The sequence below is a fragment of the Leptosomus discolor genome, chromosome 6 (assembly GCF_034619465.1).
Source record: "Leptosomus discolor isolate bLepDis1 chromosome 6, bLepDis1.hap2, whole genome shotgun sequence".
Classification (NCBI taxonomy): Eukaryota; Metazoa; Chordata; class Aves; order Leptosomiformes; family Leptosomidae; genus Leptosomus; species Leptosomus discolor.
In genome coordinates this window covers 42,457,919-42,482,479 of record NC_141396.1, presented here as the reverse complement: position 1 = coordinate 42,482,479, position 24,561 = coordinate 42,457,919, and the positions used below count along the sequence as shown (strand labels likewise).

Genomic DNA, 24,561 nt, shown 5'->3' with positions numbered 1-24,561 from the left:
TGACATGCACTTGATCACCTGCTTCACCATCTGTGCAAATCTTCTATCCTAGCATCTATTAGGTATCTGTTCAGCTTATTTAAGTTTACAGGGATTGCAATTATTTCTGAGCTAAAATATCTAGCCTCTGTAACACCAGCGCTCTAAGATAGGCAGGTAGCTTGACACTTGTCAATGGAAAGTAGCTTTAACATGTATTCATTAAATATACAACCTGACAAGAACACAGCACCATTACGTGCTTTACTGACTCCACTGGTACCTTGAAACTGCGCTAATCATTTAATTTCTTGAACCTTCTTCCTCCCCCACTTCCCCCAGTCATGAAGCCTGTTTAAAGTTTAGATTGTAAGGTACATTGAGCTTACAATGAGGAGTGGCTTTATGCAATGCTATGACTTGTTAAGTCTTTTCCATTAAAGCAATGTGTGTTTTTTCTTTTTTTTTCCTTCTTTTTCTTCTCTTTTTGTGCCCAGGTACTTGGAACACCAAATGAAGATACGTGGCCTGGAGTCCACTCTTTACCCCATTTCAAACCAGGTAGGTTGAAGTACCAAGTTCGTACAATTTCTTTTCCTGGAAATACAGGACACAGATAATTACACCCCTGCCAGAAGCTTCAAAATGACCTGGTATGCAGTGCATGAGCCATTATGCACTTTTTCTAGTTGCTTACTTTTTATTATGCTCAGGGTGGAGGGTTTTCTTTTGTTTAATTTCTTTGCCTTCTTTTGCATTTTCTCCTGTTTATTACAGCCCTGACCTCTTTGTAATCCTCAGCCACTGGGTATCGTACCTTTCAGATTGCTGGTAGGCTGATTCCCGATCAGTATTGCTTTTCCGCAGACCACCCTGAACTTTGAGGAATACTAAAGGAAACTAAAGAGTAAAGACTTTGTGAAAGTTGAAGTTACTACTAGGTCATCTTTTAGTACCGTTTTACAAAGGTTCAATTTTTTAATGTGCATTGTACTTGAAATTGTCATATTCTACAGCCATTCTTGAAAAGCTATTTCACCATCTGATACTGTTGTGCGAGAGGGAGCAGTGTGTTCCCTGGAAACTGGAAGTACATGGTCAGCTTCATTACGCTATATATGTATGTGTGTGTATATATGTCATATATAGTCTTGTGAACTTTGCTGTGGGGATCTTAGAAATACTGGTTTTTAAACATGCCAAGCAAGCGAGTGAGTAGGAGACACGTTGGCTGGTGGAGGTGGTGAAATATTGGACCTGGTTGTCCAGAGAGTTTGACATCTCTGTACTGTTCAAAACCTGACCAGGCAGGGCCTGAGCAGCCTGAACTTGTCAGACCTGCTGTCGGTGGGTTTGGACTAGATGGTAAAGAGAAGTTACTAGATGCTTTCAGATAAAGCACTTAATTGGCTCCCAGTATATTTTACTAGGATGAGTCTTCAGTTTATAACCGTGTGACTGAAGTGTGAAAGTGAGTGACAGAATTAACCAGGAATCAAATTTCAGATGGTTTTGTCCTTGCAGGGCTAAGAAACTGGTTGTCCCTTGCTGCAGATGATAGTCCCTTCAGCTTTTGTCATAAACTGGGACAACCTGGCACCTATGTAATTTAAACCTAATTTCCAAGTCATCTTGTAGGTAAGACATAAAGAAGATGATCTCCTTCTCGTTCCAGCCTGTCTTATTCATCAGATCTGCAGGATCATGGGCAGCAAAGAGGCAGGAGATGGGACAGAAGAGTTGAAAAGCACAAAGAGATCTAGGCAGCTCTCAAAATAAGAGAGAGAAACAAATATATTGTAGGGCTTACCTTGGTAGTAACACAAAGTCTCAAGAAAAGGGAAGGCGGACAGCTTTCCTGCACGTTGCTTTTCGGTCTCTGTCCTAGTGCAGTCGTGTTGCTGTATAGTGAAATCACTCTGTAGTGCTCTCTAGTGAGTTAGTGGAACTTTTTTAGCAAATACAGTTTTTCACTGAAATACTAAAAATACTGCAGTGTTCTTCCCTAAATCAGTCATTAAGTTTACAAGCTTTTGTGTTTCTCATTCTTTGTACTGATTAAAAGGGGAGCATATGCACAGAATCCTTACAGAAATATAGTGGGTTTTAATAGCAGTCCAAAGACATTGTTTTTATCCAAGAACAGTAAAAAGGAGGGTAAAACCTGGAGATGTCAGTGAGTTCTCTCTAGGTTTGTTCGTTTTTATTCTGTGTGATATAGGAAGGTTTTGAACAGCAGATGGCAGCCAAGAAATTTCCTGGTTTCATTTTTCTGTTTGGCTTCCAAGTGTGCTAAGGGGTGTGGGTTTATTACCACAGAACATCAGGAAATAAATCCACAGTAGGCGCTTCATTAAATCTAATTTTTATACAGGCAATGTGTTAGACTTGCTTTTATTTTTTCCATCCCAGACTATGGATTTTGTTAGCTATGAATATGTAGTATTTGTACAAATGCAGAATGGGGACAGAAGGAAAGATGCCTCCAAGACAGAAAATGGTCACTCGGTATTTTCACTGTTTCTGCATGGTGTGATCTTTGTTCTCTTGGATACTTTCCACATCTGTGAAGCATATAGATTTGCAAGTCAGAGTAATTACTGTTCTCGCTGGCAATTATTTAATCTGTCTAGGGCCTGTTAATGCAAAGCGCTGAGCTCCTTAGTTCCCGTACACTGTGAAGGTCTGAGAGGACTCTAAAGGAAAAAGCCCTTTTCTGTACATGCACTGTGTTCTTCCAGTGTTCGTACCACCCTATATCCTTCATGGCTTCATTGGTAAAAGGACTTTTTTTTTTTTTTGTCTTATGGTTCCTTATTTGCTGATTTTAGAAATTGCAGCAATAGAAAGCGTAATCTAACCAGACAAACAAAATTTGGCTTACATACGCCAAAACTGAGTAACTGGTCTTTATGCTGGTAAAGTGTGGAATGGTTAGAGCAGCAAAACATATCACCTCTGGGATCATACTGGGCTGCCAGCATCTAAAGCATGCTCTGCACAAAGTGCTCTGACCTGTGGGCTGGGCTGGAGTCACACTATTTGCTCATGCCTTCAGGATCGTTGGAGCTGTTTGGCCATGGATACCAGGTTCTCTGTTGCTTCTTAAAAAAAATGCTTTCCTTTATGCCATTCTGTGCACAGAAGTTTTCTGGCTACGTCAAGGCTGCACTGTCCCCTTCCACAGATGTTCAGTCAGCCGTGCTCCTCTCCCTGTTGGTCTGAAATCATTGTTACACCCTAGAGAAAATTTCCTCAGTGTACAGGACTGAAAGACTCTTCTTTCCTGACTGACTTCTTTGGAGCAAGAATGGAGGTTAATGCTTTAATAATACATTTCAGATGACTTAATCTTTTCCTTTCCTTAGCAGAAGAGTGCAGGAGGAAACCTGAAATGTCTTGCTAAATTTGAACCAATTCCATTATTCTTTAAGATTTGTGAAATTACTGCATTTAAATATGGATGATATGGGGTTAAGTAACTCCTGTGCTTTGCGTGTCTTTGTAACTTTTAAGACTGATAGCTGCAAACAGAAAGCATGATAAATTCAGAAGTGCAGAGAGCACCGGTGATGAGGGTATCGACATCCACTCAGGCGAGGCTCTGATGCTATACCCTGAGCTGTGTAAGCATAAAAGAATAGGATTTGAACAGAAAGTATCAGTGATAAATAGTTACTGTAGTTTAAAAACTGTTGGGCACATTAGATGTCAGTGAAGTTTGGAAGACTATTGAGGGTAGAAACAAAATTTTATTGTATTTCTTGTTTGCATACAGACTAAAATAACTGACTTTCATGCTGTGGTTTGATAGGGCACAGTCCTGTGCTGCAGAGCTAATCACAGTTTGCTAAGAGAAAGACATCTGAAAAACGTGGCATTAGTCTCTTCTCTACTAGAGTGGCCAAGAGTCTGATTATTATGGAAAGCAGCCAGTGCATAAACAATGATGATCTCTGACATCTTAATATGTGGGAACATTTCTGAGGCTGAATAAGAAATGTGTTCCTAAGGCTAGCTGTGGGTGGCTCTACATCACCTAAACCCCTAATCTCAGTGATTCTAACAGTCTCTAATTGTGAAAATAAAACAGTCATAATTTGTTTTGCCATTTAAAAAGTCAGAAAACAACTTGTATTCTATCTGTCTGCTTTGAAATCTTTGATTACTTTCTGTCTTACAAGTACAGTAAGTAATATGGGAGATATTTAAAGTTAAAAGTTGGCCTGGTCTTTGAGCTTTCTCTGTCTCTCAGCCTCAGTCCTCTCAGTTTGCACCTGTGCGCACAGGTGCACATGTCCTGATCAGTACATTACTAAAGGATAATCTAAATAATGCATTTGAAAGTCCTTCAGATTGAATTTTGGATTACCTCTGTGATCCACTTTGAAGCTGTTCTGACTGCTATAAAATTGAGTAGGTTTCTGGTACTTCCTGTACCAAAGAAACGCAGCCATTATCTGCCCTCGAAGAAGGCAGTTTGTGGAAGTTATAAAAAAGTAATAGTTGCTGTTTCCATAAAGTCTTGAGGTTTCATCCAGCTTGGAAGCCCCATGTTACAGGCTGTTGGACAGAGTCACTGCAAATGATGAACATGACGCTCTGACACATGACTTGGAGAACGTTTTCACTATTAATTGTTTTGTTACAATACTTTTAAGAAATATGTAGATCTGCTGCACTAAAACAGATCCAACCACCAATCGTATCACTGGACCAGTGTCTCCAAGAACTAAATGAAAGTGGGCATCTGCCATGTCTCACCTGCATGAGTGGAGATAAAGCAATATTCCAAAACAAGCTGCTTCCTTACCAGTCTTGTGTCCAAGTCTTCCTGATTTTTGTGTTATTCTCTCCATTGTCATTAAACCTCCCAGTTTTCTTAGTCCGGAGTCTTTATTTTCTTTTCTCCTCCAGCCATTCCTCCTGGATTCAGAGTCCTGCCCAAATAATTGAGCAAGATAAGCCTTTGGATCAACATCTACACTTAAGTCAAGTTTTCACTTTTCCTACATTCTCAATTAGCGTTTGGGACTGACGCTGCATAACCTCCAACCTGGGAAGTTAAATAGAGATTTATCAGAAGGTACTGTCAGTGAGCAAAGTGGAAGGCAAGATATGGTCCCAACAGAAGATAAATGAAGTGACGGTGGCCATGAAGAGATGCTAATGGTCGAGAAGACTTGACTTGTTAGGAAGGTGGAGAAAATATGAGGATGCTTTGTAATGTTCACTGTGCATCAGTTTCCTTACAATACTGTTTCTAGGTGAAAGAAAGTTAAATATTTAATCTTGGGCTGATGGTGTAGGAGCCTGAACCTCACTATGTTCAACAGATGATCAGATACAATACAAAGTAATACACCTGAAAAGGTGCCTTTATGAGACAATGGAAACATCTACTGAGCACTGATTTTTAAATCCCTAAAGTCAGGATGAAAAGAATGAAGAGAAAGAGACTCTCCTTAAGGAGAAAGCGAAAGACAAAAAGAAACTAGAGCAAGAAAACAGCATTTATAGGAAGTACTGCATAACACAGAGTCTGCCAGAGATTGACAGATACTTTGTGGATTTATTAAAAAATCCTGAGTCTATGACTGACGAAACCACCGCACAGCTGGTGTTCTGACTCAGGAATTCTGCTTTGCTTCCCAGGTGATCAATAAATACAGATTTGGGTTAGAAATACGATCTGCCCACCTGCATCTTAACAGCTGATTGAGAGCCATGTTTTTTCAAAGGATTAAGTCTTCATTTAGAGTAGGGCTGGGCTGAGAGACTGAATTGCTTTGGCACAAACCCATGGAAGTACTGTATATGAGGACAGGCGGCTTTCCAAACTTCCGTAACCATTTTTCCCGTGGAGTGTCACCAAAGCCTGTCAACAGTTCGTTACAAACTGAATCACTGTCTTGTTTGTGTACATCTACACTGATGCCAGCGACTGTTCCTAGGCCATGTGGGGGTCTCTCATGTTAAATGGTTAGAGCAGCTTCTGGCGTGCCTGTAGCTCGTGACAACTAGCACTTCCAAATAATTAATTCCTGGGCATGGTTTGGGAGTTAGGGCGGGCTAGGGACTGTTCACTGCGAGAAGAAGGAAGTTCCCACCTCCTGTATTGGAGGACAGAGGTGGAAGGATGCTGCAATGGTATGGACACAGGACAGTGATGGTGTCTCAGCCAGACAACAATCTTGAGCACGTTTAAATTACTGGTATAGCGGTAGTCTTCAAGAATTTTGAGTACCTGAAGAAAGGAGAGAGAGGGATCTGTAAAGGAGAATAATTTCAAATTTCCCTCCCTCTTCTTTAGTTTTGGCAAAATTGTAATATTTGGTGTTACCTCAAGTTCGTACTATCCACAACCCAAGGGAAGCAGAGTTGTCAGTATTTTCACCATTCTTTAAACAAAATTCCATGAAACCAAAAAGTTACTCTTGTATACACAAGGGAGCCAGGGTGAGCTCTGCTAAAAGGCAGAACCATTTAATATTAAAGAAGTCCAGTGCTGTACACAATATGGGCTATTAAAATTACATTTTCTACACGTGCTCAGCAGGGAGTTTAGAAAACAGCATCTATCCCTCCTCTTTACACAACCTGTGCTTTGCTAAAGCAGGTGCTTTTGGAAGGGAGGGAAGGAGAGGGGGTGGGGGTGGAGGGTGGGGAGTTGAAGTGATTTTTCTAAAGACATTTGGCATTAAAAAAAAAGCAAAGTTTAACTCATGATTATGATAAAACTCCAGTTGTGATTGAACTTCTGTAAAAACTCTAATTGCACGTTAGTGCTGCAAATAATGCTTGAAAATTTGCTTGTCAGCATAGATGCTTGTCTTTGTATCTTCAGGTAATATAATTTAAACCTTTTTAGGATTGAATCTTTAATAAAAATAGCATATGAGTCTTACATATCACTATACAGTGTTAGTCACTTTAGACTTTTAATTTAAAAGCAAAGAAAACCCATTTTAAAAAAAATCATGCATTAGACTTTTCAAAATATTAATTATGGTGATGTTTTAATATTTGCATTTAAGCTAATCACATTTGGTTTTAAATAGAAAAGAACGTTAATCAAGGAATGCACATTAGCTGGCATGTTTTGATTAACGACATAAAAAATGCCTTGAAGTCAAACTGCATTTTAAGTTCTTTGGTTTAGACTAGAAGCTGATTATCAATAGTGCTAAAAAAGGAGCTAAAAAACAAAAATATTGTCTGCTTCTAATTCCTTATGTAGCTTGTCTTGCTATTCTAGGTCCTTTCAAGGCAAACGTGGTAAAGGTATAATAGCTCATGTGGTTTTCTGACTGATAAAAGAGAAAAAACCCTTGTCTTGTTTTATGTTACTTAAAATGCAAGTGCTTATTTTTTCAATTCTCGCAACAGACCAGTAGTTCCTTCAGTGGTCTGCTAATAAGCTCACTAGTGAGTTCTGCTGAAATTTGCTTCTGTTTGAACCTGCCCTTGATGCAGGGCTGTCAGATGGAGCGTGTTTGTCAGGCAGATAATGATGTTTGCGGTGGAGAGCATGTAGGTATATATGTGGGCACACAAGTGAGTATGGATATATAACAGTGTTGCTGTAGAGTGGTTGTCTAAAGGAAATAAGAAATAGACTGTCTAATTCTATAAAAAATAGAAATACTGTTATTTCTAAGACCGTCTAATACAGCTGAGTATAATGGATGAGCTTTCTGGCACAGGGTTTTTCCCTCCATGTCCTCAAGCTGAGTATAATTTGGGAGCAGTTGTTTTAAGAACATAGTTTTTGTGATGCATCGGGTTTTTCAAATCAACCAGCTCAAGAAATTTCCTCCCTCTCTCGCGTCTGGTTGCTCATTTCTCCTTCTGTTTTGCGGTTGCTATTCTAATAGCTTCATTGTGGGGCACAGTCCTAAAAACTTCCTTGGCACGCGAGCAGTTGGGTAAGCTGTGCTGCAAGGTCTGAAGCAAAGAACAACTCAGATTTATTTACTGCCAAGATGGATTTGCACATTTGTGTAACTGCACCACCCAGCATCTCCAGTAGCTCGTGTGTGGTGCCCAGCAGAGGAGTGAATCTTGGCAAAGCCTGGGCTTGTGGAGGTGGGGATGTAATATATAAGCCTGCTCCTTTTCTGTACTCTTTGCAAGTCTTAAGAGTAAATGGTATGCTACAGGAAGATATTGCAATTGGTACTTCTTTCCAGTAAGGAATATGAGTACTGTATGCTTGCTTTTGTTTATGCAGTCCTATATAGGGATCTCTTTACATAGCATTTGATTATGAACACAGCAGTTAAGTAATCAAGATTTGGCTAACTTGGCCTTCTGAGAAGCAAATGGTAAACACATGTAGGTGCTGTGGTATTTAAACAAAACCAAAAATGTCTTCCTTCTTTTGTTTCACATAAGCAAAAATCACCTTTGACTGGTGAAATACAGCACCCATGTGAAAAGCCAGCTCTTTAACAGTGAGACATGGTTGCTAGTGAGGATGATGACTGTATATTTGAGATAAAAATGCAGAGGATCAAATTTTGTTTCCCCAATTTGTTCCCAGAAGATTTGCAGATACTTAAGTGTTTGCATAAAGGAAATTAAAATCATACTTTTTGCTTTAATTTTTAGATGAATGTACTGTGTCAGTCTTCCAGTGTTTTTATTCAAAATAAGCACATTTAAAGATAATAATAATCTGAAAATATTTGAACTCTAGTTTATATACTCACAATTTGAACTATAAAAATTCAAAATACATCTGAGCTTGAATCTTGATCTGTAAATGTACACTTTTTCAGGTTTCGTTATTCTCAGCATTGATAATAGTTTCACAGATGAGTGATTTACATCACTTAAAGGATCACAGTCAGAAGTATTAGTAAAAGTGATTTTAATATGAATTTGTAAAACTGCGACTTAACAAAGTTTGATGGCAAGGTTCACTCATTACTTACTACACAGAAAAAACATACAAAGAAAAATTGTGTTAGAGTCAATTTAGAATTATTTACACGGAGACTGAAGACTCAAAAAGGTAAGGGAGACTCTTCCATTGAGTCACGAGGCTCAGAGTGGCCCCTCTTGCTTCCTAAACTCTTGATGGAGCTTAGGTGCGGCTAGATCCAATCTTAGTCCCAGACTTGGTCAACAGTTTCTGTCTAGTGGAAAGGATACGAAAGGTAAGGAAGATGTCCCATTGAGTCACGAGGTTCAGAATGGACCCCACTGCTTTCTAAACTCCTCAGAGAAGAGTCTAGGTGCAGCTGAATCCAGACTTAGTTCCAGACTTGGTCAACAGTTTATGTCTAAAAGATTTAGATACATGGATTGCATGAGCATTAATTCAGCATGCTGTCAGTCACTTACTGAGGATCCGTTGTGAATAAGGGGTCTCACCACCTTGGGTAAGGAAGGATCTCTTAATCTGAGGTAAGGGATCTCAAACCCTGAGAGGCGTCCCTGCTCAAGGAGAGAGTTGCCTGGCACGCAGTCCAGTTGCCATCCAGGGAGAGCTCGAATTGTGCTCATCCAGTGATCTGTCATCGGTGAAAGATCTCATTGCTTCAAGGAGCAACCTTGAGAGGTGTCCCAGCTCAAGAGGAGCTCACTGCCATGCAGCCACACTGCCGAGCAGGGAGAGCTTAGAGGAGGCTCGCTTTGGCTGCCATATTTATGGGATAAAGTGATTGGCTCATAGTCAAAATTGCATACAGTGGGAAAGGTATGCATTGGACTCTGTGTACCCCTAGCTTTCTCACTGGGTCATGCTGCTCCTTTGGGGGTTTCCTAGAGGAGGTCTTGGCCTGGCTACGGCTCAGGCCTTTGCCTCCTTTGGAGCCTGTACCAAACTGCTGCATGTTTGGTTATGGGGGGATTGAGCATATCCATCCCAGAGAGTGAGCAGCTGCCTCAGAGGATGGTGTGCCTCACGTGCTTGGCAGCAGCTTGTGGCACGAGGGTGGTTGTGTGGGTGGGTGATGATGCAAGTACATTAAATTCTCACATGTGCCTCTTTGCTTTTCAGTTCTGAGGGAGGGGTAGTAAGTTTTCGCTACGCGGGGTTTCTTCCACAAGAATCCACAAGATTTGGATTGCCTGTGCTGTTGCCTTTCGTAATGTATGTCAGGCAAAGATTTCTTTTTTAGAGGAGCATTCATAGTAATTCTGCAGTATTCCCAGGATCTCGCATACAGTCAAGATCTACTGACTGATATTACTATTTTTTTATGATCAAATCAATGGGATCATCTGAAAAACAAATACCAAAGCTATGTACTTGCAAGTATCATAAAATGTAATTTCAGGCAGTTGGTCACAGTCAGGTATGTATAGCTTTAGGTTTGGCTGTATTAAATCTGTCTAGCAATAAAGGACAGAGGCATTCATACAGGTTTGTGTCGTTCACTCTGAAGGGTAACTCAGAAGCAAATTGGGGATGTAATTCCAGTTCTGTCACTAATGGGACACAAGCAGGAGATTCTCAGGTAAAAGCTAGGAGGTTGCTACCTCTGTTTTTGCCTGTGCTGTGACTGCAAGGTTGGTGTTTGTAGGTCTGTCATACTGTGGTTTCACAGTTCAGGACTTAAAAGCTGGATCATGATGGAGAACCTCAAGGACAAGATTATTCTGGCTTCTCTGTTCTGGCAACTCTGAAATCAAAATCAGCTGGTTTTGTTATTCTGGTTTTTATTCTCTAAAGAAGGATTAATTCAGGAAAGTACTAAGAGCTGACATATATATGAGTCTAGGCTTAATTACCACAGTAGTCCCATCTGGTTATACTGCTCATGAAAGTTAACAAGACTCTGGTTGGAGGCATGACCATGAAATTGTGTAGAAAAATGTGAGCTGTATTTTGTCAATATGTAGTTTCTTTTCTTACACAGAATTTAAAGCAAGGAGCCTCTAATCTGCTTGGAGAAGAGAGGAAAAAGTTGATACCTATAGTGAGGAGAAGCATGATCTGCAGTCATGCAGTATAACAATGGAATTTGAAATTAAGGACTCGGGACTAACATTTGCCTCTCTATAGACAGGGTTTCACCCTACCCATGTTTTCCCCCTAGTTTTCCCTCTCCCTGCCTGATAAATACGGTATGTAAGTACTTATTTAAAAAGAGGTTTAGTGTAGAGCAGTAGACTGAGTAAAGCAGGAAGATCCCTTTGAGAAGTTTGTTCATTTTGTTTATTCATGTTCCTTATAACAGTGTTGACATAACAGGTTCCAGTGTATCAGTTTTTCAGTAAAACCTCATCTGACATAGCCGTAGTTTTTCACTTTCTTGCAGAATTAAAACAGGTTGTTGGACATTAAGGCCTTAAGGCAATTTAGCCAAGTGATTGACTCTATGTGTTCCTCCCACAGTGAAAATAGCTTAAATCAATTAAAGTAAACCTCTGACAGTCCAGTCAAGAAAATATGTTGTATATGATACTTCTCAACTGTTTTAAGTGGACGTAGCTGTGTTGAAGTCAGTGTTGTTGTGCCAGTTTGAACCAGCTCAGTATCTAACCAAAACATATTGCAGAATGAGAGGTAAAATCAAAATCTGCCTTTCCCCAGGTCTAGGTTAGCTTTTCAGCAATGCTTCAAGTCAGTTCAGTTCTCTTTCCACCTAGCGCTTTTCTGCACCAAAAACTATTAATGTGCAGATCTGCACTTTATTAGCTGAACTCCCATGTGTATCTCCAACTTTTTGTTATGCAGTACTGTCTAGCTACATCTTATTTTTCAGTCCTTTGTCATAAATGAGTCAACAGTGTTGTGGTTGGTCTATTTACTTTTAATGTATAGAAAGTCTTTATTTTCTTCCAGTTTTTATGGGTAAGTATCTGCTTGCATATATGTTTTTAATTCACATTTGTTAACTGAGATTTAAGGGTGAGCTCGAGTCCTGCTGAGGCCAGTGCAACTTGGCTATTAACCTTCCTGGAGCTCCGGCTTTTCCTCTGGAGGGCAGAACATGAATTAGTAAACAACAGGTACAATTTGACTTGTAATGTTCCTCTCCCTTGGAAGTTTGGGTCATACTCTCAATGCCAAGAGGATGCTTGAACTACTTACTATAGAACACGTACTTCAGTACCAAGTTTTTATTTGTGCTACTGAATATTAAAATGTAGTCACAGGCACTGACTCCAGTGCATGTTACTGGTACCGAACCACGGCTGCGTCTAAAAATGGCCCTGACTACTTTGCCCATTTGATTTACAGACCTGCCTCAGGGCACTAACATACCTGTAGCAGATGCATTGCATGCCATGTATAATAGAGATAAAAAGAAATTAGCACTTCCTGTAGTTTTAATCTGGGTGCCTCAGGTGTGATAGTTATTTTGTCATAATATGTGCGTACAGAAGATTATAAGGAAATCTGTTCACTTGCTGCTCTTGGTAAAAGTATACCCAGGGACTCCTTTTTTTCCCCTCTTTAACCCTTGTGTTCCACGCTCATTGCTGTATTAACAGAATTAACAGAAAATAGAGAAAAAAATCTACCACAATAGTTTAAATTGCTTTTCCTTTTTAGAGTGTCAAGCTGCTAACTGCCTGGGATAACTGGCTTTATCAGTAACTGGAAAGTACTGTAGAGCTTCTAATTTACAAAATTTGGCATAATGTCAGTAGTGTGGTATTCAATCTAAATGCTTCTCAAGTTCACACTAAGTAATATGGTAGCATTTTCAACAATGAGACCTATCAGAAATTAGTTCAATTATGTTAAGAAATGTGCACAAAATTGGTAGTAAAAATATTTTATTTAGATATATTACATACATAGATATATTTAGGGAGAAATACATTTTCTGTTATAAAATGTACCACATGACCTATAATTTATTTCTTACAATATCCTAATCCTAACAACAAATTAAGGTTTATAACACTGTATAGCACAGTTCATAAAAATTCAATTATTCAAATAATTTCAGTTTGTTGAGAACTGTAATGATAGCATATCTGAGAGTTGCTGAGAGTTGTCTCTTTTGTTAGCTAAACATCTTCATTCTGACAGAGACATCGGCTAGGTGCTACTTTAATCGTCATCTACAGTAGTCAAATATTTTCCAAGTGCAGAAACTTTTTGTTGGCAATACAAAAAAGAAGAAAACCCACAAAAAAACCTTTCAAACTTCTGTTTCATGTGTTCATCTACATCTAAAAGCCTTTAACAGTATGACTATATAGGTAGCATTTGGCGTTTCTTGCTAAGAAAGCTGAGTAAATTTAGATCCAATGTTACATAAGTGATATTTATAATTTATATTGGTGCTAAAACTAGTTATAGTCATGTAGCTTCCAGTTTCCAGCACACTTGTCATACATATCTAAGAGGGAGTGATTTCACTGCTTCAACTGCATCAGTATGGTTAAAGCAACAAATTTGTGAATGTGAAGTGGCCCTCAGACGCAGTTTGCAGGTCTACCACTTACCAGAAACTTCCAATAGTGAAGTCAATTGGAGTTGATGTTTCTGCATATGTCTTTTTAGTTGAAGGAAACAAAAAAAGAAAATAGGTATAAGAAACAAAATTCTCATTGATGCTAGGATTTTGCGTGTGCCATAGCTTTGACATCTTTAGAATTGACTAAGTATGTAGGACAACTGTACAACTGACATGAGCAAAGTATGCTAATACAGGAATTTGAAACACAGCCCCTCCTGACTTACAGTTGTTGTTTACAGTAAGATGTATGCATATGTGTGTGCATATATATATTAAAAATACGGTTGTAACTGTACAGTGTGCCTATTAAATGTCATGCTTATGGGTAGAGAGGGAGCAAAATTAATTGTTGAGGTTTTACGGAGTATTTTGTAAGTTTAGGACTTCTTCACAGCAACTGATGCTACTGTGGTAGGGTAAGTACCAGTCTACACATCAGGATTTCAGTGCAATGAGGCTTCATGGAAAACGTTATTATATTCTCTAGCTGGATTGCATTTGTTTCTTTGTGAGAGGCACTTACCTCCTGCTCAAATAGCTAACGGAGAACTGGCTCTTCACTTCTGCAGCAGCTTTTGTAGCATCTTCCTCTGCCAACTGGAGTCCTACTGCAGAGGAAACATCTTCTTGGGTATGAGAGGGAAAGTACTGAGACTGAAGAACTTAGTGTTTGACTAAATAAGCTGTCATTGTACTTGTCACTTCTGCTCATTATTTATGTGTGTTCTTTAGAAAATGAACTCTCATGCGGCCATCAGGTTTTGCGTGTACCTGTGTGTCACTCTTATGCCTCCTGAGAAGCTTAAGAACATGACAGTGAGGTCACAGAGAACTGTATTTGTGCTGAAGAAAAAAAATACTAGATTTCAGGCCTGTTTTTTTTTTTTCCCTAGCAGGCAAAAACTATTTTAGAAAGAATTGTAAAAATTTCCATTTCTGGTGATGCTGCAGTAAATGAGGTCATGATGGTTTGTTTTGTTAAAACAAGTTGGGGTCTTTTTTTCTCCCTGTTTGTATGGCAGTTGCTCCTGTGCTGGTTTTCTTTCCCTGTCTTGGGACTTGAGCTGCAGTAGTTACATAGAAATGGTGAAGTGATGAACATTGACAGTAGATAAATATATTTGGAAAAAAAATCCTGGTTTTAGCATAAATGAGTGTGCCTTTTCTTTTTCTTACAGAACGGTTTACACAGTACAGCCCTAAAAACCTTAGACAAGCATGGAATAAGTAAGTCTTTTTTATCTTATTACCTTTTGACTCTTCAAGGATATGATTCATGCCAAGCTCAAGTTATCATAGCTAACTTAAAATGGCTCTATCCTTTTTAATTACACTACAAATGTGGAATTACTGAAGTATTATTCTTTCCTGCTTCTGACAGTGTTGAATGTTTTCAAATTGCCAATTACCTGTAAATAGGGCGAAACTGTATAGCATCGTATTTTCTTCTTGGGATGTCAGTTGGCAAGCGTAATGAGCTCATTGAGAGATGCTGTGTTATTGCTTTGGGCCATCAGATTTGAATCTTGTTTTCTCTGTTTCACTATTACAATTAAGAGACTTGTTTCTAATCAGCTTTTGAGTGTTGTTTCCACATAATCATCCCCTGTTGCCAGGTCCATCTGGTCATTGCTGTGAACTGATGACCATACTGTGGTATATTTTAATAATCATGACTGGAAAAAATCCATGTGAATTCACCGCCTTTTTTTTATTCCTTTTAATGTTTCCTAAAGTTTGTCACATTTACATCAGATGTTGGACACTGATAGAAATATATTGTGCTCAAAATCCAGAAAGGTTGCCTAGTAAGCCAGGAATGCCTAACCAATCTGCTGGGTAAATTTTACTAGAAGATTTATCAGCACGTGGATAATCATTGTAGACAGGATATTTGGGGAGCACTGTGTGAGTGATTAACATCTTTTATATTTTGAAGAAAGCATACACAGTGTGAGCTGGATGAGCAGGATAACAGCTATGTCAATAACTTGCCTTGCCAGAAAAATTGTTAGAATTTTTCTCCACTCTGTTTTGACCAAATTTTTTGCAACAAGGCTAAGCTTTTGCTGCACCAGTGTTGCTGTTTACTTTCTGCTACTCATTCCAAATTTTATTGTTGGTACCAACTAGCTGTCTTGTTGGTAGTTTACCACAGAGATAAATCAGCAGGAGACTGAAGCATCTCCTCCTCCAGGATCACCACTGAAGTTAAAGATACAAAATGTTTTGGTGAAGGAACTTCCTTGTTTTAAGGAAAAAAGTTATCGATAGAGTAGAAGTCTAAATCCTTTTTCAATATCCTAATTTATTAGCAATGGAATGTGTCTACGGCTGTAAAATTCATAGCATGGTCACTTGCCCAAGATGTGATGAGGTTTATACTCACTCTGCCATTCTATTATTTCTTCTCCATCTGCTCCTTTCCAAACCAATCTGATCCAGTGTTTTGGACTGAAGCACAAAGGCATTTTTCATTTGAATAAAAAAATCCCCAAACGTTTGAAATTGTGGTTAACTGAGGAAGGAGAAATCTCTTAATGTAACAGGATCATAGTTAAAATTAGATGTTAGTTGTTGGATACCATCAATGTCCATCCTTTGAGTCAAAACCTGTATTTGTGCAGTGCCAGGTGTCTTCCATGTCCCCATAGCTCGCTCTGCATTATTACAGGTTCCTCCATGGTTAGGAGTAGATTTCTGATTCCTGCAATGAGATACGTAAGGCTGGCACTGAAGCCAGTGCAGGCCTTCACAGAGGTTAACTGTCACCTGTCTGAGTTAATTGACTTTCAGCAGTCTGTAGAAAAGTTCCTGGCTTGTCTAGTTCAGTCTGGGAGCCTAATTTGGTGGCTTTCATGGAAGAGTCCATCTCCAGTTTACTCTAGAGGGAGTGACAGGAAGATTAGCTTCACGTAGAGGTGGCTTTTGTGAATATCTCAAACAATTTTGCCAGTTCTTGTGATCCCTGCAAACATCTTGCAATGTTTGGCTTTACCTCAGTCTTGCTGCTTGGAATTACCTGAAATTCACAGCTTTCATTTTAAAAACTCGGTCACTAGACTTGTCTATATTCTGTCCTTTAACAGTGAACAAACTTGCAAGTTCATTTTTTCTTTGGAAGTAGTTAATGAAATCCAAAAGCTTGGAAGAAGCAATTATATTACAACATAGGCAATTAGATCTGGATTGGGAAAGAGGGACAAGGAAACTAATATTGATGTGAATGTGTTTGCTTGGGGGCATATATATGCGTAAGTAATGTGAATAGTTACTGGCACGCTATTCCGTCCATTCTGCAGGCACGGACTAAGTGTTTTTCTATATTTTAACAGCAGTTAGACCCAGCAGTATCTCCTATGTACGAATATGTACAATAATAGATTTGAATGTAGAAAGTTGTTATCTTATATTTCCTTCAAGAACATTGCATGAAATTTCTGGTTTCGTAAAATACAAAAAAAAAATGAACAAACCCCAATTTGCTTAAAACATCCCCTCAATCTCTGAGACTTCATTATTGTCACAAGTTATGATCACATCACAGCCTGACTGAAAAAAGACCAGAGCTTTTTAATTTCTAAGAAACCTCTTCAAAAACATTTATACGTTTTCAATGCTCTGTGCATAAAGGATTTGCAATTTTTCAGCATAAATGAAGGGATTGAACGACCGAAAGCAACGATAATACATAGAGTTCAGCACTTCATATGTGCAGTTCTACTATAGTAGGAAATATTCAGTGCCTCAAAATTATGTATCATTTACATTCAAAATATGAAGGATTTTCTCTTTTTCTAGTGTGAATCTTTATCTGTGCTGTATTAAAGCACTGTTGCTTGCACAGTTGTAGTTAAGGAAGTATAAACATTTCTGTTACAGACATCATATTCCCAAGGGTTTATAATTCAGCTATAAAACTTAACACATGGACAGACTGATTCATTCTAGAAATTTTATTTCTTCATTAGCATGTTTCAAAAAGCAGCAATCTCTAGTCTTAAAAAAAAATTTAAATTTCCTGATTTAATTTATTGAAGACTGCTGATGAAACAAAAATGTCCCCTTTGAAATAAAATTGTTTTAAGGGTAGTTGGGAATAAACATGAGACTTATGACATGGATAAAAACATACAGCCTTTTGGTTTTAAATATGTATTGGTTTTGTTACAGTTACTTCTCTCCACATCTCAGTACCTTTGAAAGATACACCTTAAAGAACAATGTATATGGTCTTGGAAGGATTTACCTTGTGTGCTTAAACTTCTCTGAGGGGAAGTTCTGTTGCTGCATTTTATAGAGGGGCAGTGATTGAGATACAAAGAAATTAAGGAATTTGTCACGCAGAAACTGCCGCAGAAAATGTAAAACAGAGCACGTCATTGAACTTTGTGCTCCCAAACTGGAAGAGAACACTTTTATTTTTGTAAACACAATGAAGCTTTCAGGATCTATGGTTCCATCTTTCAGGTGTAGTCTGGCCCTTTGTCTTGTTTGTATGGATGTTTTGGGGTCCTGGCATGGAAGAGTGAGAATATGGGTTTAGAAGTCTTCAAAGAGGCTTACCTCAAAACTTACATTATAATTCAGTTTACGTGAGGAGGTGTTACTAGAAAGAAGAATAACATTCTTCTAACTGCAGAGCCAGCTTCGTGCCTGTAAGGCAGAAGGAACAGAGGCAAAAAACTCCAGCCCCAAACCCCCCCAAAAGCTGCAGATGGTAAATTAGGGGCAAAATAATTGCACCAGACTGACTACACCAGCTTCCACAAGATGTGAATTTTAAAGGCAGAGCCAGGCGGTGGAACAATGATGGACACAAGCCAGTGGCTATTTAATTCCCAGTCTAGTTGGAACTTAGCTAAAAGTGTGTAATGTAACAGCAATGACAAAGTGAAACCCAGCAGGCTCATTATATAAGAAATCAGGTCCCTAAAATTCTTGAAATAGAATTGGTCAATATTAGAGGCTACTTTCGGGAAGTGTTTGAAGGAAATAATGTAACTATCACTTACAGTGAATGAAGTTCACTTTGGAGACTTTAACAATTAATTTTTTCACTGGTTGTCAAATTAACTAAAGATTAGAATATTTACTGGATAAGATGTGATCTGTGAATTTTGCAGAAATGCTTATAATGTTAGGAAACAAAACTTGCATTGACATTTGCTTCTATATAGTATGAAGCTTCACCTACATTGCATGACCTAATATATTGTGGAATGTGATTATAAAATACGAGTCTAAAAAGAATAAAGATGTGGTAATCTGATCTTCCCATAGAGTTCATAATGAATTATATTTTCACCTTGTTTCCTGAACTTTTCTGCTCAATTATCTCTACACAATTAAAACCAAGAGCAGCTCTGCCTTCAGAATGCAATGCAACCTCTTTCAATTTGCAAAAGCTTCTCCACAATAATTAACCCTTAGAGAAGAATAACAAAAGAGAACTAATTATCCTTGTGTATATTTGGTAGGATATAAAAACCTTTTTCAGATCCTTCTGTCATAATGGGTTGCATTGTGAGAAATTAGGTTGGAAATAAAAGGTGCAGCTGAAAACAAATTCTGCTCTGCATAAATAGGACTACTACTTCGTAATTCCCCAAAATGGCAGGGTTTATTATATAAATAACCCTTTATTCTCACAGCTAGTCCCACTGCTGAGGATTTCTTCCTTTAACAAGATGGCCTCTGTACTTGAGACCTCCCTTCCTGAGGCCAGGGTGTTTAAAAGTTGCATTCCAGGATGGACTGGCCTATTTCGGGACTGTTACTCAGTGAAAACTCCCTGAAGAAAGCAAAGTGAGTGAACAGAGATAAGTCCGTGTATTTTGAGTCTGTATTTCATTCCAAGCATGACATGGACTATGGAATTGTTCAGAGCTGAGACTTGGGAAGGGGTTTTGGTTCGGGCTTCTGTTGGATGTTTTTAAGAAAATCTTTGCCTTAGAGGGGTTCTGACTAAAGACAAGACTCTCTTCTAGTTGTTCCTTTTATCCCCTTTGCCTCCCGCCCCTCCCCAGCACAGCCCGTGGTGCCACTGGAAGGGTGCTCAACATTTCAAGCACAGCAGGACAGACAGCTTTAGCGCTGTCATTGCTAGAGCCTTTCTGAGGGATAGAAGTAAGCGATACGAATTTAAACCCATACCTGTGCGAAAGGTGCAGGGTCTGTGCCTGGCTGTGCGTGGCTGGAGGGGGTCGCCGTGGGGCTGTGCCCCCCTGTGCGGGCGGGGGGGGACCGGGCACAGCCGGGAGGGTGTTGTGTGTTTGTGGGTTAGGGGCATCTAAACCTGCCTCTGCCTCCTGACGAGTTGCAGCGATACTGCAGTACTGAAAAAAAACCCCAAACATTTTCGCTTCCTCATTTTGTTTCCTGTTTCCCATAAACACCCCTTTGTCCGTCGTTGCCTTTGCCTGGGGGACCGCAGGGATCACACCGTGACAGAGCCGGCGCTGACCGGCGCTACAGGCAGAAAGGTGCTGACCAGAGGGCGAATCGGTTGCCCCAGCTCCGCAGACACCGGCTGCGCCGGGGCGCGCTAACTGCCGCGTTCGCCGCCGTGGGCCGCCAACGCGCTCCTCCGCGCTAGGGGGCGCGCGGGAGCCGCCGCGCTGGGCGCGGGCCCGCGGTAGCGGGCTGTAGCCCGCGCTGCCCCTCGGCTCTGTCACCGGGTGGCGGGGTCGCCGGGATAATGGTGGGCGGCGGGCGCGGCGTGTTTGCACGCAAGTGACTCGCTGTGCCCCGCTCAGAGCTGTACCGCCCCGGGACGGGGCCCCGCTGCGCGGCGCCGGGGCGAGGCCTGGGGCCGGCTCGGGGTGGGAGCGGGCCGGGGCGGCCAGCCCTGCCGTCGTAGTGGGGTGGTGCTGGCAGGGGCACAGGCCGAGGAGGGTCCCGAGGCTGTCTCCGCCTGCCCTTTCGCCAAGCTGAAAGGTTCCTCGTATTGGTGTGTTTCTTTCCAATTGGAGCAGCCGCGAGTCGCTCGAGTGTTAACACCTTTCAAAACTTCGGGGGGAGGTTATCCCGAACAGGCCTCATTGGTAGAATGTCTATCCTGACATTCTACTTATTCTTGCTTTATTCTAAATTCCCCCTCTTTTGTGTTGCTAAGCCTTAGGTTTTGTGTTACATCCTCTTGGCCCAGTTAAAAATATTAATAAACCTCCTAAACGGGACCACAAAAGCCTTTGTCCTCTCTTTCAAAGTACTAATAACCCCATGTTGTTTCATTAGTAAAATTCCATTATTACTGTCCTATACCTTTCCCATTTGTGGCAGCTGTAAAAATACAGCCCCAGTGTACATGGATGGTCTTTATTGTCTTCTGCAACATTTAATTCCGTTTCTGGCATTGGACCAGTGTGTTGGCATTATTGTCTCTGAAGCTATCCATATTTTGGATTATTTTTCCCTGGAAGTAATTGTAGCTCTCTATGCTTTACCTTGTTTGTAGATTTTTCTGCCCACATACCTCACTTCTGTCAGCTTCTTTGTACTAATTTCTTTGTCTTCTACAGTGTTTTCAACATTTAGTTTCATCAAAGAAATGATTTGGTGTGCAGCAGATCCCTTAGTCCAGTTCAGTAACAAAGATGTTAAATAAAGCTGTGACTAACGCTATCCCTCTGGCACACAGCTGGACACTTTCCTTCCAACTCAGTGCAGTGCCACTCATCATTACCCTTTGCTTATGGTTTGACAGCCAGTTTTCGGTCTGTGAGATGGTGTACCACATCCCAGCTCTTCCGAGTTTGTCCATAGAGCAATATTTTTAGAGAAATTGCACTGAACATTATCTCTTTTTGGTTTGCTCCACCAATGCTTAAGTCCATTTTAAAAAATAATCAATTTATCTGATGTCTTGTTCATCAGGCATCTGTTCTTTTGATTGCCATTTGGTCTTAGCTTTTTCCTAAAACTAGTTTTGCTTCCATATTGTCTCTCTTTCTATTGTCTGTATTTTGTTTCTATGTTGTATATCAATGTCTGGCAAATATTTGCCAAGATACTCTTCCTTATTTGAAACCCAAAGAAGAGATATGCGCATATTTTTTTTTTTAAGTCTAGTACAGTATTTTAGAATGCAGAACAAAATCAGCTAACGTTACAGTAACTTATCTACAGTAATAAGCCTGTAAACAGAAACAAGGAAAGAGAACTAGCTCTTCCTGTGTAGACTGGAAAGACTTTTAAAAGGTGCCTTACATTTGTTTGTTATCCTCACTAATTCCTTAAGAATTCCTTAACATATTGAGACGTATATCAGATAGACATGTTTATTTGGTGTTTCCAGGTATGATTTTTTTTTTCTCAGTATGTTCTTCATTAGTGTTTTTGAGTACTTACTGATCAGCTCTTTTCAGATGTTTCCAGTTGTCCTCATGCCAATGTTTTATTGATTTCTCAGAATTATGTTTTTGGTAGTCTATGACTCATATGTTGCCATAGTGTCTGTGTTCATTTCTTGGTTTGAAGTCTAATACTTTCTGATCAGAGGCACCAGGCATCATTATATCCTCACATTCCTCATTCTGCCCTCTTGCTGGAGTCCTGTACTGTTGGCCTCTCTGCTGAAATCTTTCAGATAATGACATAGCTGACAAAATTGAGTCTCTGAGATGTGATTTTAAAATATTTCTCTGAGGAACTGAAGACATACTGTGAAGACAGTAATGTAAGTGAAGTAGACCTTACTGCTGAGTCTCTCGTTATTTGTATGTAGCCGTTAAAGGCAAGATTTTGCCAGAATGAGAGGCAAAATGATGGGCACTTTAAGGACTGTGCTGGCATTCCCAAGCACTTAGTGCTAAGCAACAGCTGTTGGCTTAAGTGGCTTGGTATTATCCACTGCTTTTTGTCATGTATTACAGATAATTTTTCTTAAACTCAGTGGTTCTTTGATTCTTATCTTGGGGTCTCAGAAACATGTATACTTTTGGGAGATGGTGCAGACAAGCAGTAAGTGTAATATGAACAATGCTACTGCGTTTCGTCACCTCTGCAGGTAGTTTAAGCCAATCTCAAACCCATGCCGTTTGGCTCTGTGGCCAACCAAAGGCTTACAGACAGTAGTTATGGTTTCTGCAGTGGTACAAACATCGCAAAGTATCTTTACCTTAGACAAATACTTATTTTACTGACTTTTATGATGACTCAGTGTGGGAGTTTCAGTGTAATTTTGACCTTTTCTGCAGTAGGATGGTAACAATAGATGTTCAGATATTGCCATTCGTAAGAATCTCCTGTGATTGTCTCCCAAAATTCATTGCACTTTTGTCAAGAAAATCTTAATTGCTTCCTTTCTGACATTGCTGTCTGTGGTGCTTCATCTATTTGCCTTCAGATTTCTGCCTGCTTTCCTGCCATATAGGACAGAGAAACAAAAATTTTTGCTTTTTCATGCAGTTTTTTTAAGTTAGTGATGCAGAAACACATGGCATTGTAGGAGACAAGTGAAAACAGTGATTTGTTTCAAAACTTGAAGTTATTTGCTAGCCAAACGATTCTCATCATTAAGTGTAGTGATTTCTGTAAATAAACTAGCTTAGAAAGTTGAAGCTATTGTTTGGGAATTTGTCAAAGACGCTGGCTGCAGGCAGATCATCATGTGTGTATGTTCAGTGCCTGCTTGGCCTGAGTGTCAAAATGGAAGATAGCAGACAATAGTCCTTGCCGATGCCTTAAAATGGAGAGGTTGGATTATGTATCTGCAGCAACACGCTGTGGAGAGGGAGCTGGTGGAGGGCTGGTGCACCTGCCATTGCTGGAGGGCAAAGAGGCAAGTGGCTCCAAAGGGAACTGACCTTTTTCTTTCAGGCATTGAGTCAATCCCATATCCTAAGGCACACATTCTGTGTTAAAATGACTATAACTTTCCTGATGTTATGCTGAACAACAGACTGGTGAAAATCTATGGGGGAAAAAAAAACCAAAACAAAATGATCATGGTGGAAGTTTGTGTATTGTTTTTAATTAAGCCTGTATGGGAAATATATGTGTAATTTTGAAAGACATCACTGAAACAGTTAAGTTCTTTGATAAAGATGAATTTAATTGAAGTTGAAAATAAATTTTTGAAATGTTGTTTGTCTGAATTAGCAGCTTGCTGGATACCAAAATGTAAATGACAATATTTATCACTAAATGTAATTCACAAAAAACCTGCATCCTTTTAAATAATGTTATGTATAATACAGTGTATATCCACTGTCTGCTACCTCAGCTCAATTTATATCTGTAAGATCTGATTTACAAATAGACAACTTTCTGTTAAATTATTCACATCTCATAATAACTGATGTAACAGAGTTGATCTTACGCTGGAGCGTATTTGATCATAAATTCAATGAAGGCAGACACCATCTTTGTGATGTTTGTCCAGCTAAATCCTTCAGTGAATAAAATAATGAAGATGCCAGCTGTGTTTGTTTTATGATCACTGCTGCAATAGGAGGCTGGAAATACAAGTGAACAAAAGCTCTCATTTTTCGTGTTGGATTTATAATCTCAGAATCTTACTGCAAAGAATTTAAATGGCAAAAAAATATTTTTTTTAATTCTGTCACATTCTCATAAATGTATTGTTTGCTTTTTTGTTTCTATTGTTTAGGAATCCAGAATAGTTCTTAAATATTGCTGTTGTTTGGACCCAACCTTACAAAACCCAAGGAAATCTTGTAAAAATAGATGAAATTTATGCTTTTCTCTCTGACACAGTTGCAAATTATATTTTGCATAATTTTTGCATTGCCTGCTTTGATTAGATTGTGTAGCAATCCTAAAGCTCTGTTTACTACTGTATACTGTTAGCATGCCTCAAACTAATTTCACCACCCTGACATAAAAAATCATGCTCCAGATTATTGTTCCTTCAGCATTATGACTCTTGTAGAATAGTGTTATATTCCTTTTATTTCTTTCATATTTGATCCTTGAAGTGCCCTTGAGTCAAGCTTTATTCTGCAACCATGAGGGCATGAATCTTTCCTGAGATGTTGACAGGTAGTGTTTGGGGGTGAATATCCTTTTTCTGTCAGCTACAGCCTACATCTATGCTGCTAACTAAAGCAGAGCCGGGGACTAGGTTCTGGCCCTGAGGCCATCTGGCAGACCTTAGTTAGCTACAGCTGTACTCAGTAACACT

At 39.5% G+C, this 24,561-nt stretch overlaps 1 protein-coding gene across 3 annotated transcripts in view; it reads left to right on the top strand.

Annotated features, from left to right (window-relative positions):
- CDK14 (cyclin dependent kinase 14) overlaps positions 1–24,561 on the top strand; it is a 269,013-nt gene that overhangs the window by 219,678 nt on the left and 24,774 nt on the right. For all 3 annotated transcript variants that reach the window (XM_086466597.1, XM_086466595.1, XM_086466596.1), the window contains 2 exons: positions 477–540; positions 14,591–14,639. In XM_086466597.1, coding sequence (XP_086322723.1) covers positions 477–540; positions 14,591–14,639 — 113 coding nt within the window. The remainder of the gene's footprint in view (positions 1–476; positions 541–14,590; positions 14,640–24,561) is intronic.